This window comes from Ursus americanus, chromosome 9 (assembly GCF_024610735.1).
Source record: "Ursus americanus isolate L20-20 chromosome 9, mUrsAme1.1.p, whole genome shotgun sequence".
NCBI classification, from domain to species: domain Eukaryota; kingdom Metazoa; phylum Chordata; class Mammalia; order Carnivora; family Ursidae; genus Ursus; species Ursus americanus.
The window spans coordinates 1,452,978-1,466,228 of record NC_142135.1 but is presented as its reverse complement, the minus strand read 5'-3'; the positions used below and the strand labels follow the sequence as shown (position 1 = coordinate 1,466,228).

The 13,251-nt window shown below is 62.1% G+C and overlaps 1 protein-coding gene across 1 annotated transcript; it reads left to right on the top strand.

The window, feature by feature from the left end:
- The first annotated feature begins 8,987 nt into the window (after window positions 1-8,987).
- On the top strand, window positions 8,988-12,517 carry LY6E (lymphocyte antigen 6 family member E). Its single transcript, XM_045777251.2, has 4 exons — window positions 8,988-9,121; window positions 10,979-11,097; window positions 11,459-11,578; window positions 11,661-12,517. The coding sequence occupies exons 2-4, from the start codon at window positions 11,046-11,048 to the stop codon at window positions 11,879-11,881; spliced, it is 393 nt and encodes a 130-aa protein (XP_045633207.1). The 5' UTR covers window positions 8,988-9,121; window positions 10,979-11,045; the 3' UTR covers window positions 11,882-12,517.
- The last annotated feature ends 734 nt before the right edge of the window (window positions 12,518-13,251 follow it).

Here is a 13,251-nt window from a genome sequence, read left to right as displayed (position 1 = left end):
GGCACTGTGCTGGCGGGCGCCGTGGAGAACACGGGGAGGTCCCCAGGAGTGGGCGGCACCTGCGAAGACCCCCACATCAGGCTCTGGGGGAACAATGAGGCCACCCCCACTTCACGGGGGAAGGGGGGACAGATGCCGCTACCACAGCTGAAACCAAGTTCATCTGCATTCAACATTCCATTTCTTTTTCGAGCATAATGGTTTCCTTACTTAGGTAACTATTTTCTGTAAGAAAGCCCTAATACGCCCTCTGAAAAATAAACGTCGTTAACTAGGGGCTTTTGTGGTGCCTTCCAGAATGGTGGTGAAGTCAGTATAGTGGTTTCTGATTAGATTTTTTTAATAAAAAATAGGGGCGCCTGGGTGGCTCCGTTGGTTAAGCATCTCCTTGGGCTCAGGTCATGATCGTGGGGTCCTGGAATCAAAGCCCATATCGGGCTCCCTGCACAGTGGGGTGTCTGCTTCTCCCTCTCCGTCTGCTTGCTACCAGCCTGTGTGCACATGCTCTCCCAAATAAACATATTTTTTAAAGAATTTGTTTATTTGACAGAGACCACAAGCAGGGGCATGGCAGAGGGAGAGAGAGAAGCAGGCGGCCCACTGAGCAGAGAAGCCGACAGAGAGCCTGACGTGGGGCTGGATCCCAGGATCCTGGGATCGGGATCATGACCTGAGCAGAAAGCAGACGCTTAACCAACTGAGCCACCCAGACGCCCTCAAATAAATAAAAATCTTAAAAAAAAAAAAAAAGAATGGAGTGAGAGGGAACTGGATAGAATAGAAAATACTGAGTGCCCCCCATGCAGTAAGGATTTATAGATACTGGTCATAACGTAAAGTTTTACAGTGGATCTGGGTCAAAATGTGGAAAAGCGTGCTCACTAAGGCATATGAGCCTCCGGGAGGGTGGGAGAGGCTCGTGACGCTGCCAAGAAGGGGCAGGACTGTGGCTGAGCCTCACCCCAGCCTGAATCCTCCCTCGGGCCCGTAGAGAATTCTCCCGGGGTCCAGGCTAGGGCCTGGTTCTGGGGGTGTTGGGGAGCTCAGGGAAAACCTCGTCCCTCGCCAGACCCAGAGTCATGAGATGTGTGAACCCTTGAAGATCCACGAGGCACACGATAGATTAAACATTGCCATGACAAAGCCAGTTTTCAAATGCTTCCCATCTTCCCTTTCCCTTCGTGGCGTCCAGGGAAGTCCCTTCAAGAGAGAGAGCCTGAGTGACAGCGTCTCTGGCAGCTAGCCCTTCACACCAGTGCCCCTCCATCCCCGTCCAGCTGCCTCAGGGGCTGAGCTCCCAGGACCCTGCCCCACACCTACCAGTTCTGCTGGTGGCACTCCCCAGCTGCCCCCCAGCGCCGGGCTCCTCCCCCCGGCCTCCCTCCTGCCCTCCTCACAGAGGGGCCCGAAGGCTCTCCCATCTCACCTGCTCCCTCCTCCCTTATTCTTCACAGAGTCCCCAAGCATCCCTCTCCTGAATCTCTCCCTCTCCCTTAGGATCTGCTTCCAGAGCACCCAGACTGACACCTCTTGCAACCGCCCCTCCCTACCCCTCCCTGCCCCCCCCTTCCCTTTTCTTCCAGGCAAGGAGTCAGCCTGAGGAGTTGAGGGCAAGGGTGGCAGCAGGGTGTAGGGAGCCATCCAGTGAGCCCTGTGACCACACCAAGGAACAAGGGTGCGAGGAGAGGGGCAGAGGGGGCACACCTGGGCTTCCAGGAACACGGCTCTCTTGGAGGGGCTTTACTCTATCCCTACGGCCTCAGGTCTGCATTCTGAGGACAGCCTCACTCACCTCCTTTCCCATTTGTTATGCCTAACGGTGACTTGTTTGCATTTCCTAGTAGAAATTTTACAACAAAGCTAGTCTGCAAAAGGCGAGCAAGGCGTCCTGGAGCTCATAGCCGCTGCCCCTGCTAACAGAGAGATCTCAGGACAGCGAGCTCAGACAAGGACAAGGCACGGAGGGGTGCCCAAGCCAGGCCATCTCTGCCCCAAGAAAGCCTCCACTGATGGGCAACCCGATGGCAGGTCTGCGGCTGTTTAGAATCATGTTGAAGTCAAAGTCTGGAGCGAGGCACGTCCAGCCTCCAGCCATCCGGGCCCCCAGGGGCCACAGATGGCTGGTTTCTGCCTCTCCGCTGGGGTGCCAAAGGGCCCTACCTGGTGTGCTGACTGCTCTGTTGGAGACACTCAGTGCCCCACTCCTGCTCCCCCCTAGCTGGGCCCCAGGCCCCAGCAGGCAGAGCTTCAGGGAGGATTCACAGGGCACTGGCACAAGCACCGTCAGGATCCAGGTCCCGATCCCCAGCAGGACAGCAGCAGGTGTCCCCATGGAGGGCTCTTCCCCGCCCCCCGGGACACCTTATGAATCCTGAAGCAGATTTGCTTGTGAGAGGGGAGGAACCCCGAGACTCAAGTCTGGGAGACCTCCTGGGCCAGCATGAAGGATCCTGACCAGGGCCCAGGGCAGGGACGGCAGGGAAAAGATGAAGCTGGTCTGTCCTGGCACCATGAGCATGAATCCATAGAGTGTCCAGGAAAATGGAGATCCAGCCGGACCAGACTGACCACAGCCTCTGGGGTGCACTGGCCCCAGCCTCACGGCCTGCAGCAGGTGCACCGCTCAATCTAGGGAGACCAAAGAGAAACAGGGAGTGGTCAGGAAGAGGGAAGGGTCCTGCGAAGGGAGATGGAGGGGCAGGGTGAGGGGCTGGGGCAGGAGCAGTGCCGGAGGAGGTCCCTGTGATCTGGGCAGGCCAGCCCGTGTGAAGGTTGGTGAAGGGAGAAAGGCTCAAGCCCCTGCCTCCTGCCCTGGGTCCTGCTGGGCTCACATCTGGCAGGGAGGAGGGGTGGGAGGAGTGTGAAGCTGGCTAGAAGGGTAGCAGTGTGCAAGGTGGGCTGTCCTCTGAGCTAGTGTTCTGACCCATGCTTATGGCCTCCTGGGAGCCCAGCTGCCAGACAGCACCAGGGACAGGGACACGGCCCGGCCATAAGGCTGGAGGGAGAGGGTGCCTCCCAAGGCCACCATGAGTGTGGAGGAGGCCCCCACAGGGGTAACAGAACCCCACCAGAGGGCTGAGCACTTGGCGGGAGGTGGGGTCTGGTTGGTCACTGCCTAGTCGAGACCAACGCAGGACCTTCCGCCAACAGGTGGTGCTGTCTCTTCCAGGTGCGCTCGGTGGAGAGGCCCGTGGGCACGGCTGCAAGGGGCCCCTGCCCTCCGTGTCCCCATCAACCAAGAATAAATGTCAGGCTCCAGGCACCCAGCCCTGGGTGCAAGATCCAGAACGTTCTAGTTCTACGGGGACACCGTCACGTAGGTCAGGGGTCTTCGTGTGCTCTGCAAGGAGTGCTGTTACGGATTCCAGCGGGTCATCGCAGAGCCTGAGTCTGCTGACTTTGAGTCCCACTGACTGTCGCAGGACCTCCACCCAGCTGGCCACCAGGCCATTTGAGGGGGCTCTTAGGTTGCGTCTGTAGGAAGCCTGCAGTCTTGCGCGTGAAGGAGCTCAGGACTATGGCCCTGGGACCCCTTCCTGCAGCCCCCTCCTGCAGCTCTCCCTGTCCTCCCTCCCACAGCCTTCCATCCTCAGTCCTCCCTCCCACAGACCCTCTCCTATAGCCCTCCCTCCCTCCCGCAGTCCCCCCCCCAGACCCCCTCCTGCAGTCCTCCCTCCCCTCCCTCCTGCACCCCTCCCTCCTGCAGACCAACACCCCCTGCAGTGCCATCCTTGTAAACATCACACCTTTTTTTTTTAGCTTCTAAATTCTAAGTGTGGCTTTCTGTCCCACAACAACAGCTCTCAAGCTGTATTTCCATTCAAATGTATTCGGCTGATTATTCACTGAGCATTGAATACTTGCCAGGCAGTATTCCGTGTCAAGGAGAAGGGCCAGTTAGGACCAGGGCAGGAGCAGAGGGATCTCTCTGAATGGGTACTCAAGCAGAGAAGCGGGGGTGCAGCCCAAGGAGGTCTGGAGTTGACTTCCTGTTCCAGGGTTGGGAACAGCTGTGCAAAGGGCCTGAGGTGGGAGCCCACGTGACATGGTGAGCCAGCCTGCAGCTGCAGCAGGTGCTCGAAATCACAGGAGCACTTTGGTTCTCTGGGAGCAGAACGGCCAGCCTGAGGGGAGCATGCCGAGGTCCCACCTGGAGACGTGGAGCTGCGCCCAGAGAGGTAAGGCGGGGGTACAGAGCCCCACAGCGTGGCCTCTTGGGCTACTCTCCTTGCACACTGAGCCCACACTGCCAGACGAGGCCTTGCCTCCTCCCAGCTAGAGCCTCAGAGTGGCTGGCTCCAGGCTCCCTGCCCCAAGAGACAGGGCAGCAGGAAAGGAGGGCTGGGGTCAGCACACTGCCCCACAGGACCCCTAAGCAGAGACCTGCAGTAGAGTCTCCCAGCCACGGGGGAGGGGGCAGCTCCAGGTGGGAGGGCGAGGAGCCACGGAGACTCTGCTGGGGGGCCCAAGGAGGCCAAGAGCACTTGCCAGCAGCTCGTGAGCGCCACCCACAGGCAGACGCTGTTAGGTGGCATGGTGAGAAAGCAGAATGCCAGGCAAGGGCCATTGCCCTACCTGCACCCCGCGGCCCCCTCTCCAGCCTCAGCACCCTGTGCCAGCTTCCTGTGAGCTCAGGTGCCTGAGGGGGCTTCCTATAATTAGCTCCTCCAGCCCATGGATCTCCTTTCTGAAGGCGGTGAGGGCAGCAGGCACCCATCTCTCCCCGTTCCGGACCAGCCTGACCATGCACACACCTGGGTCCAGACCCTGGACAGGACTGGTAGGCATCCAGTGGCACATGTGCCCCCCAAACTCAAAGGACTGGCAACCCAAACTCCAGCCGTCTCTGCCAGGAGAAATTTCCCCAGGAAGCATGAGTAGGGGGAGAGCTGCCAGAGTAAAGGTCAGCATACACCCTGGGGGAGGGGCACCCCCCTCAGCCTCCGACAGCTGCGCTCCCCTTTCCTGCTCCCCCACCAGGCTGGGAAGCGCTGCCACCCCAGGGCGGCGACCAAGAGCAAACTCTTCCCTCGGGCTCAGCGGGGGGCTGCAGGAACTGTGCTGGAGAGAGACATGTGAGTGACTGGCAGGTGGGTCATTGTGCAGACGCCACCTGGTCTCCGTCCTGCCGCTGTACTCCCTGCCTCACTTGGTCCTTATTCGCAGCCCTTTTGCTGGGGGGGGGGGGGGGCTCATACAGTGCCCATGTAGGGGGACATTTCACCAAGGCTGCACCCTCCTCCATCTACCCAGGGACCTTCCTCAGGACAGGGTCTGCCCAAGAAGTGATGAGGCAAACTGGAGCAGGGAAAGAAAAAACATTCTGGGCCGGCAGGCGGGGGGTGGGGGGGGCATGACCCAGGCAATCAGCTGGTAGTTTGTAAAACCCAAGGAATCTGGCAAGCCCAAGGGGAGCAGAAGCAGAGGCGGGGTGTCTGCAGACACAAGTAGACCCTCCACCAGGTGGACACGTACCCGGCCGTCCCAGGAGGTGTCCAGGACACGCGAAGGAGGTTCCCAGAGTTCAGGGTTGAAGGAGGGAGCATGAGAGGGTCCACCATGGGCGGGTGGCCCGATACAGGAGGCCCTCTGGCATGGCTTTGGTCCCAGGGAACACAGGTGGCTGGTAACTCCTGGATATGCCGAGCCCCTGGACGCGGGGCCTCCTTCAGGAGGAACGGGTCCGAGGGCACGGCCGTCTAAGGCAGCCACAACATCCGCCCTCTCAGACTCGCCTGACCGGACCTGCCCGAAATTCTTTCTGCACCATGAAACACCTCACAGAAAGGAACTCAAGATCCTGTCGTTCTTCTAAGAATCCGTGGCGGGAAACCCTCACCAGAAGCTACATCTACGAAGATGCGGGTTGGAGGACCGCTAGTGTTAGCGGGAGGCGCACGGAGGGGCTAGCCTCCCCGCCGCAGTTTCCAGAAGCACCCCACAGATTATGTCGTCAAGCATTGCACAAACTCCCGGCTTGGCCGTAAATGTTCACATACATTTTCAAAGGACATTTGCGTCTCATGCCTGCTCTGTGGCAGTGGCCTTGGGGACATGTTGTGAGCTGGTTGTTCAAAATCACAAGAGCCCTCCGAGTCACAGGGTCCTGTCTTGAATGGGCCAGAGCCCACTTACGCTTTCTCCCACAAATACTTGCCGAGCGCCCACCACGGGCCAGAGGTGGTCTGGGTGCTGGGCACTGTCCCTGCGGGCTGACCTGCTGGACGGATCCACGAGCAAGGAGCCCGAACCCAAACAGACGGACGCTGCCAAGAGACAATGTATGCCTCTCACGGGGACCAAAGCTCATCCAAATCCCTTCTGGGCACGTGAGCTGATGAGGGAACGGAAGGCAAGCTGAGGACAAAGCAGAAGCTGACACCCTGCAAACACCGCCCCTCCCCCATGGGATGTATGTGACATCCCTCAGGCACTCCTGGCTGCCCTAAAGGACAAAGAAACAGTCCTTACTACCTACAGCCCATTGACAAGTCCTTGAAACAGGCAGGGTGACATTCCTCTAGGAACTCAGCTGCCTCCATGTTAATACTTTGCTAAGGGCAAAAGGCGGTCCTAGCCTGACCCCCTCCCCTCCACCAAGATCCTGTAAGTCTACTTTAACGTATAAAAACTCCTTTGGAAACTTCCTTTATCTCTAACCCCACAAGATACGTGTTGGCAGTCAGCCCCCAAGCATATCGCCCACCGATATACATCTGAAGGGTCTCATGACTCAGGTTTTATTAGACGGTAATAAATGACCTCTTCCCAACAGTAGCTAGCCCCCTCAAGGTCCTGGAAACCTTGCTTCCAAAATTCCTTAGAGACTTAGGCTATCCCTAGCCCCCTCCCAACTTGAGGGTATAGAATGGGCCACTCCTCACAACCAGGGGCAGCAGCTCTTTCTGCCCAGGGGTCCTGTCCCTGAGCTTTAATAAACCACCGTTTTGCACCAAAGACATCTCAAGAATTCTTTCTCGGTTGTCGGCTCCGGACTCCACCCCACTGAACCTCACCTGAACCTCATCAGAGCAAGGGGCTCCACGTGCCAAAGGAGATTCACTCTCCCCCCTTCCAGGCTAAGCCCAAAGCTTAGACGAAGATACCAGCAAGACGCTGCCTGGGGAAAGGCTGAGGACGCCCCACGCAGACGCCCACCCTGCCCTCCAGAGGTAAGATCCAGAAGGGGTAACCAAGGGCTATGGCCAACGGCACGTTCCCGGGGACAGCAGGGCCGTCACCGCCAGAAGTGTAGAGCCCCACAGATATCACCTCTCCTTGGCTGTGGACCTCTTGGGACATGCGCAGAGCCCCACCTTCAGCCTCCAAGGACAGAGTCCCCGAAGCCTTCCCAAGTTGATCCATCCCACAACATCAGGGTGTTACAGAGAACCACGCAACGTCCGACCCTGATCCCCAAACTGCGAAGACACACACATGCTTATGTGCACACTCATACACACCACCACACACTCACTCACTCCCCGCACACTCACATGGTGCCTCACGTACCCCTAGACCTTTCCCATGGGACTGGTCCACTGGGGGGGGGCTCTTCCCATGCAGCTCCCTCCTAGCCACACTGCCGTTCTGCCTCAGCTCCCTCCCCCTTTTCTGCCCTCCCCAGCTGTCCTAGTTCGGAAGCCTCTTCCCCTGGGGCCCCCTCACCGCAGGCGCCACCAGAAAGGCTGAGAGAAAAGGTCAGGCTCCACGGCTCCTCACAGGAAGCACACACGAAACTGTGAAGTGTATTTTCAAAACACGCAGGGGGCTGAGACTCGGGTGCTCCAGTCCCCACAGGAGGAGGAGGAAGCAGCAAAGGAGACGGGGAGGAAGGGCCCAGCGGCTGGGCCAGCCGGCCAACCCATCATCTCCAGCTCCCATCATCTCCAGCTCCCGCTAGGCTGCAATTGGTCTCCCATCCTGGCCAATGAGAAGCAGGATGCAGGGGCGTGGAGTCCTGCCAGGCCACCCTGGCCGGCCAGAGCCCGGCCTCCCTGCCCAGAGTGGATGGTGCAGGTCCAGCCAGGAAACACCTATTGAGAGACAGAACGCAGGAAAGGCTTTGCTGTTAGGCTGAGGATGCTGGCTTTATCCTAATGAGCCTCTAGGTTCTGCGCTGGGAGGGTCACATCAGGCTGGCTTTGTGAAAGGATCCCCTAGCTCCCCGGTGAGCTGGCGACCTGGGAGTATCTTGGCTGAGTGTCTTGGTCCAAGTGGGGGCAGCCACAGAAGAGGCAGCCCCTGCGCCCAGAGCAAAAAGGGATCCAGAACCAGCAAAGATGGGTGGCCCGCTGGGGGTCCCCGTGGCCCACAACCAATGCCCCCTGCGACCTCTCTCCCCCACCCGCAGGAGGCGAGGCCAGGAGCCTAGGACCCCAGGGAGGCCGGGGCAGAGGGGGCGGCGTGCTAGATGCAAGGTCCCCGCCTCCCCCCCTCCCCAAGCCGGCCCGGCCCCGGTGTCTGAAACGCTCCCACCGCGCTCGGCAGAAGGGACGCGAGCCGTTCCCGAGCGCTGCCGGCTACCGGTGGGCCCCCGTCACCGCCCCCACACGCTTGCCACGCGTCGCCGGGCTGCCCCGAGATGACACGCGCCCCGCGTGGGGACAAGAAGGACCGGCCGCACGGGCCAGCGACACCTCCCTGGGGCTGGGCTCCGGGCCCGGGGTGGGGGCCTACCAGCCCCGCCCGGGTCTGGGAACTCGGACTCTGTCCCCGCCCCCAGGTACGCCGACCCCGCCCCCCGCGCCAGCCCGCGGGAGCCCCGACTCCGCCCCTGCGCCCCGCGTCTGCGGGAGCCCCAACTCTGCGCCTCCCGCCCCTGGGCCCCCAGCTCGCCCCTGCTCCCCCCGCCCCCAGGAACGCCGACTCCGCCCCGCCCGCCCCTGCACTCCCTCCCCAGCTCCCCCCGCCCGCGGGGACGCAGACTCCGCCCTGCCCGCCCCTGCGCCCCGAGGCCGCCCCTGCGCCCCCAGCTCGCCCCTGCTCCCCCCGCCCGCGGGAGCGCCGACTCCGCCTGCCGTCCCCCGCGCGCCGCGGCTGCCGGGAGTCCGGGGCTGTGGTGCGCTTGGGCGCCAGGCTTGCGTAGCTCGGAGAGGCCGTGGACCTGCGTCTGCCCCGCGTGAGTCGGCGGGGCCCGGACCGGGGAGGGGGAGCGGGGACGACCCCCTTGGAGCCGGGCATGGCGGGGGTGGGGGGGAGCAGAGTGCCGGAGGACACGAGGGAGCGTCTGGAGGAGTCTGGGAGTCGGGGCTTACGGGAGGGCCCTGCGCCTGGGTGCTGAGCCTCCACTCCCATCCCCCAGCCGTCTCAGCCCTTCCGAGTGTTTCCCAAGATCGGGGCTGGAGCGGGCGCAGACGAACGCCAGGCGCCCTCCCTGGCTGGGTGATCCAGAACCGCGCAGGCATGGGGCCCATTCCCGACTCTAGGCTCCCCTTCACCTCTCCCGTGGGGACTGGCGAGGGGCAGCCTTCCTGACTTGAGAAGAGAGCTGGGGTCTCGGGGGGCCGGCAGGATGGGAAGAATTAAGTGCCCTCCCTGCTGGACCACCCTGGGGACTGGAGCCTACCCGGGGAAGGGGGAGAAAGCTCCTTGTTTGCCAAAGATTATGCAAGCGTATGAGATGCCTAGGAGCCTGCACCCCCAACGCCCCCCACTCCCTCCACCCTGCTGAGCCACCTGGCTCCTTCCCATCTTCCGGCACAAGGACTAGCTCCTACCTCTCTAGGGGCCCCCAGTCACTGGATGCCTGGCTTTGTCGGGACTCAGACCCCTGAGCCTGAGGGAGGAGTGCACAGTCTGGGTCCCAGATGGCACTGTCCCCAGGACCACTTTTCCCCTCAGGGCTCCCTTTGCTGACCCTGCATATGTCCATCCACTCTAGCCAGTGCCTCGACCCAGCCTAGTGGGTCCTGTTTGGTTGGGTGCCTAGCAGGGGACCGTGGGGTCGCCGGCTGTGACTGGTGGCTGTGCATTCCAGAGCTTCCTTGAGAACAGGTCAGAGCTTCTCCAGGCCCAGATCTCACTTTATGGAAGAGGAAACTGAGGCTCCTTTCTCCCTAAACTATGTGGGTCCAGAGCTGGGCTCGGCACTGTCCTTGGGCACCTGCAGCTGCTGCCCTCCCACCCCCCACCCCAAGATCTTAGCCTAGGCCCAGAACTGGGCAGGGGAAGCCTGTTCTCTCCCTGGCATTCCTCTTCCCAGTGCCTGGGCCCTGGCTCCCCAGGCCCAGAATGCCCTTCCCCCACCATGGCTGTCCCCCCTGAAGGCACCAGACTGCTCCTCCCACACCATGCCTCCTGCAGAACAGACCAGAACCCCCGCTGCTCCCCTCGGTGTGCTTTCTCCACCCACTGCCACTGTCTCTGCCCAGGAGAGGGTCCTAGTGTAGGGCATGAGGCAGCCCCCGTAGATTCACACCTACTGCTGAGACTCGCTGAACCTCTTTTTCAGGCACGAAATGGGGGAATAGCAGATATTTATAGGCTCGTTGTCGTCAGCATTGAATAACATACAGAATGGGAAATACCCCCTCGTCTCCACAGCACAGAAGCTGCTGGGCTGGGTGCTCAGAACCCAGCCCAGACCCCGAGTCCTCATGTCAGGAATGGAGCTGGCTCATGGAAAGTTCTGGATGCAGGCCAGCTAATATTCCTGGGCACCGTCCCCCCACCCCCAGGACCACCAGCAGGGGCTTTCCTTTCTGTGCGATCCTGAGATCTTTCATGAGCTCCCTCGCGTGGCCCCCAGCAGCAAGCACCACAGGCTGGGGGAGGGGTCTCCGCGAGAAGGAGTGTGCACCGAGCGAGGGCTAGGTCGGGAATGGAGCAGGAAGACCCTCTGTGTGCTGGCTGTGTTGCTGCCAGAGGGCAGCCCCCCCCCCCCCCCCCCCCGCCATCTAGCAAATGGGAGCAGCGTGGCTCTGGCCCCTCCTCCCAGTGGGCAGCCTGGTCCCCCACCGCGTTGTTCTCTAAACAGGACCAATAGGACCGACCAGTGTCTTTGGCTTTGTGAGACCCCAGACAGGACACCCGTCTCCTCCAGAATGAAGGTCTTCCTGCCGGTGCTGCTGGCAGCCCTGTTGGGTGTGGAGCAAGGTGAGGTGCCCCTGGGGCCCTGGCCTTCGGGCGAGCTGTGTTCTCTCCCGGTCCCTCCTGCTGCCTTCTCTCCCAAGCGGTGCCCAGGGGCCTTCAGACCTGTTCCCACCTGACCTGCTCTGGACGGCCGAACGGTCCTGTCGCAGCAAACCAGGGCCTCGGTTCTGCTCCGGACACGCTCACCACTGTGCATTTGGACGTCCCTGGAGCTCCCCCTCCAGGGCCAGGGTCTGGAGTGTGATAACCGCTCGGTGACTGGGAAGTGGTTGGGTGTTGGCTCGGGACTGCAAGGGGACATGGCTGGAAGGCGTCCCAGGGCCCGAGACAGACATCCCCTGCGGTGTGTCCCCTTCTCCTGCAGCCCACTCCCTGGTGTGCTTCTCGTGCACGAATCAGAACAGCAACTTCTACTGCCTGAAGCCGACTGTCTGCTCGGACTCCGACAACTACTGCGTGACCGTATCCGCCTCCGCCGGCATCGGTGAGCGCCGGCGGCCGCCTCTGCCCCCTGCCCGGGCCTCTGCCCCCTGCCCCTGCCCTCACGGCCTTGTTTTCCCGTGCAGGGAAACTGGTGGACTTCGGCCATACCCTGAACAAGGGCTGCTCCCCGATCTGCCCCAGCCCCAGCGTGAACCTCGGCGTGGCGTCCATCGGCACGTACTGCTGCCAGAGCTTCCTGTGCAACGTCAGCACCGCCGGCCGGGGGCTGCGCGCCAGCGCCGCCCTGCTGGGCCTCGGGCTCCTGCTCAGCCTGCTGTCGGCCCTGCCGCGGCTCGGGCCCTGACCCCCCAGCTCAGGAAGGAAGGCCCGGCCCCTCCCAGACCCCGACACGACGTGGAAGCCTCTTCCTCTGACCCCTCATCCTGCTCGAGCCCACGGTCAGGCCTGCCCCCTGCACCCCCACCCCCCTAAGAGGCGCCAGCTGCCCTCCCTTCTCAGGCGGTGATGTAACCTTCCTCAGGGAACCTGGGAAGGGCTGAGGGCTGAGGGCCGGAGGCTGAGGGTCCCGGACTCGGATCTGAGTCCTGGGGACACACTGGGAGGGGCACGTGCGCCCGCGGCCCTGCTCCGTCTGTCCCCAGGTGGGGTGGGAGATGTGCTTTGTGCCATGGCGTCCGAGGAGGACCAGCGTGCTATTTCACAGGGGATGGCAGAAGCACAGCTGTGTGGCCGGGTGGGGGGGTCAGGAGCCCAACGTTAGCAGCGGCTGAGCACCCCGAGCCCCAGCCGCAAAGCTGTTTCTCTCTGGCTTGTCTGCATCCCACGTTCACGCACTGTAAGGGGGCCTTTTGGAAGACGGAGTTCCAGTGCGTCTGGGTTTAGGCCGCTGGACCCAGGAATCGGCCCCCACCCCCTCTCTCCACCCCCACGTTGGAGTCTGCCTGCTGCTTTGGTGCCTCAAATAAACACATGTTCTCGACCCTTCGTGCTCTGGGTGTGGCTGCCCATGGCAGCGTGTCTGGGTGTCCCTCTCCCAGCAGGGGCCTAACATGGGGGGACCTCCTGTGGTACAGCCCCACCTTGAGGCCCACAGCGGGGAGAGGGGTGCCCCCGAGTCCACAGCTCGCTGCCCTCGAGGCCTAGAAGGGAACCTCCACCCCTGTCCTCCACTTCTTCCCGGGCCAGGCCAGGCCACGTGGGAATGTCCTCCTCGGGCAGGGCAGGACAGGGTGAGGGGCAGTATGCTGTGGAGGAAGGCAGCGCCCTGCAGAGGGCTGGATGGGTTCGGACAGGGGAGAAGGCGGGGAGCCTGCAGGAGGGTGCACACGGACACCCCCGCCCAGTTCCTGGGACTTGAGGGTGGGCTGCCGGGGGCCCCTCGGGTCCAGGAGGGCGCAGGAAAACCTGGCTGGGCTGGCAGGGGCCCGGTGAGTGAGACACCTGCGCCCGCTTCCACTCTGCAAGCCACATTGTGTCAGTGGTGACCAGGGAAGCCATCAGCAGGGTCCGCTGCTGCTGGGGAAGGCCCTGTTCGCAGCCCAGGGCTGCTTTGATCTGGGCTGGGGGGCGGCGAGAAAATACGGAGCCGGGAAGGAGGGCGTGGAGTCCGGCACTCTGCCGAGGCGGCCCTCCTCAGGGCGCTCCCGGAAGGTGGGACAGATCAGCATCCACTCGATGCCAGCAGGCCAGGTCTGAGGATGCAGAGGGGGCCCG

What these genes read in the sequence shown, in the direction of transcription:
- LY6E (XM_045777251.2), top strand. Translation starts at nt 11,046, where the DNA reads ATGAAGGTCTTCCTGCCGGTGCTGCTGGCAGCCCTGTTGGGTGTGGAG. An exon ending in CCTGTTGGGTGTGGAGCAAG is followed by an intron (nt 11,098 to 11,458) that starts GTGAGGTGCCCC and finishes CTTCTCCTGCAG; the next exon opens with CCCACTCCCTGGTGTGCTTC. An exon ending in ATCCGCCTCCGCCGGCATCG is followed by an intron (nt 11,579 to 11,660) that starts GTGAGCGCCGGC and finishes TTTCCCGTGCAG; the next exon opens with GGAAACTGGTGGACTTCGGC.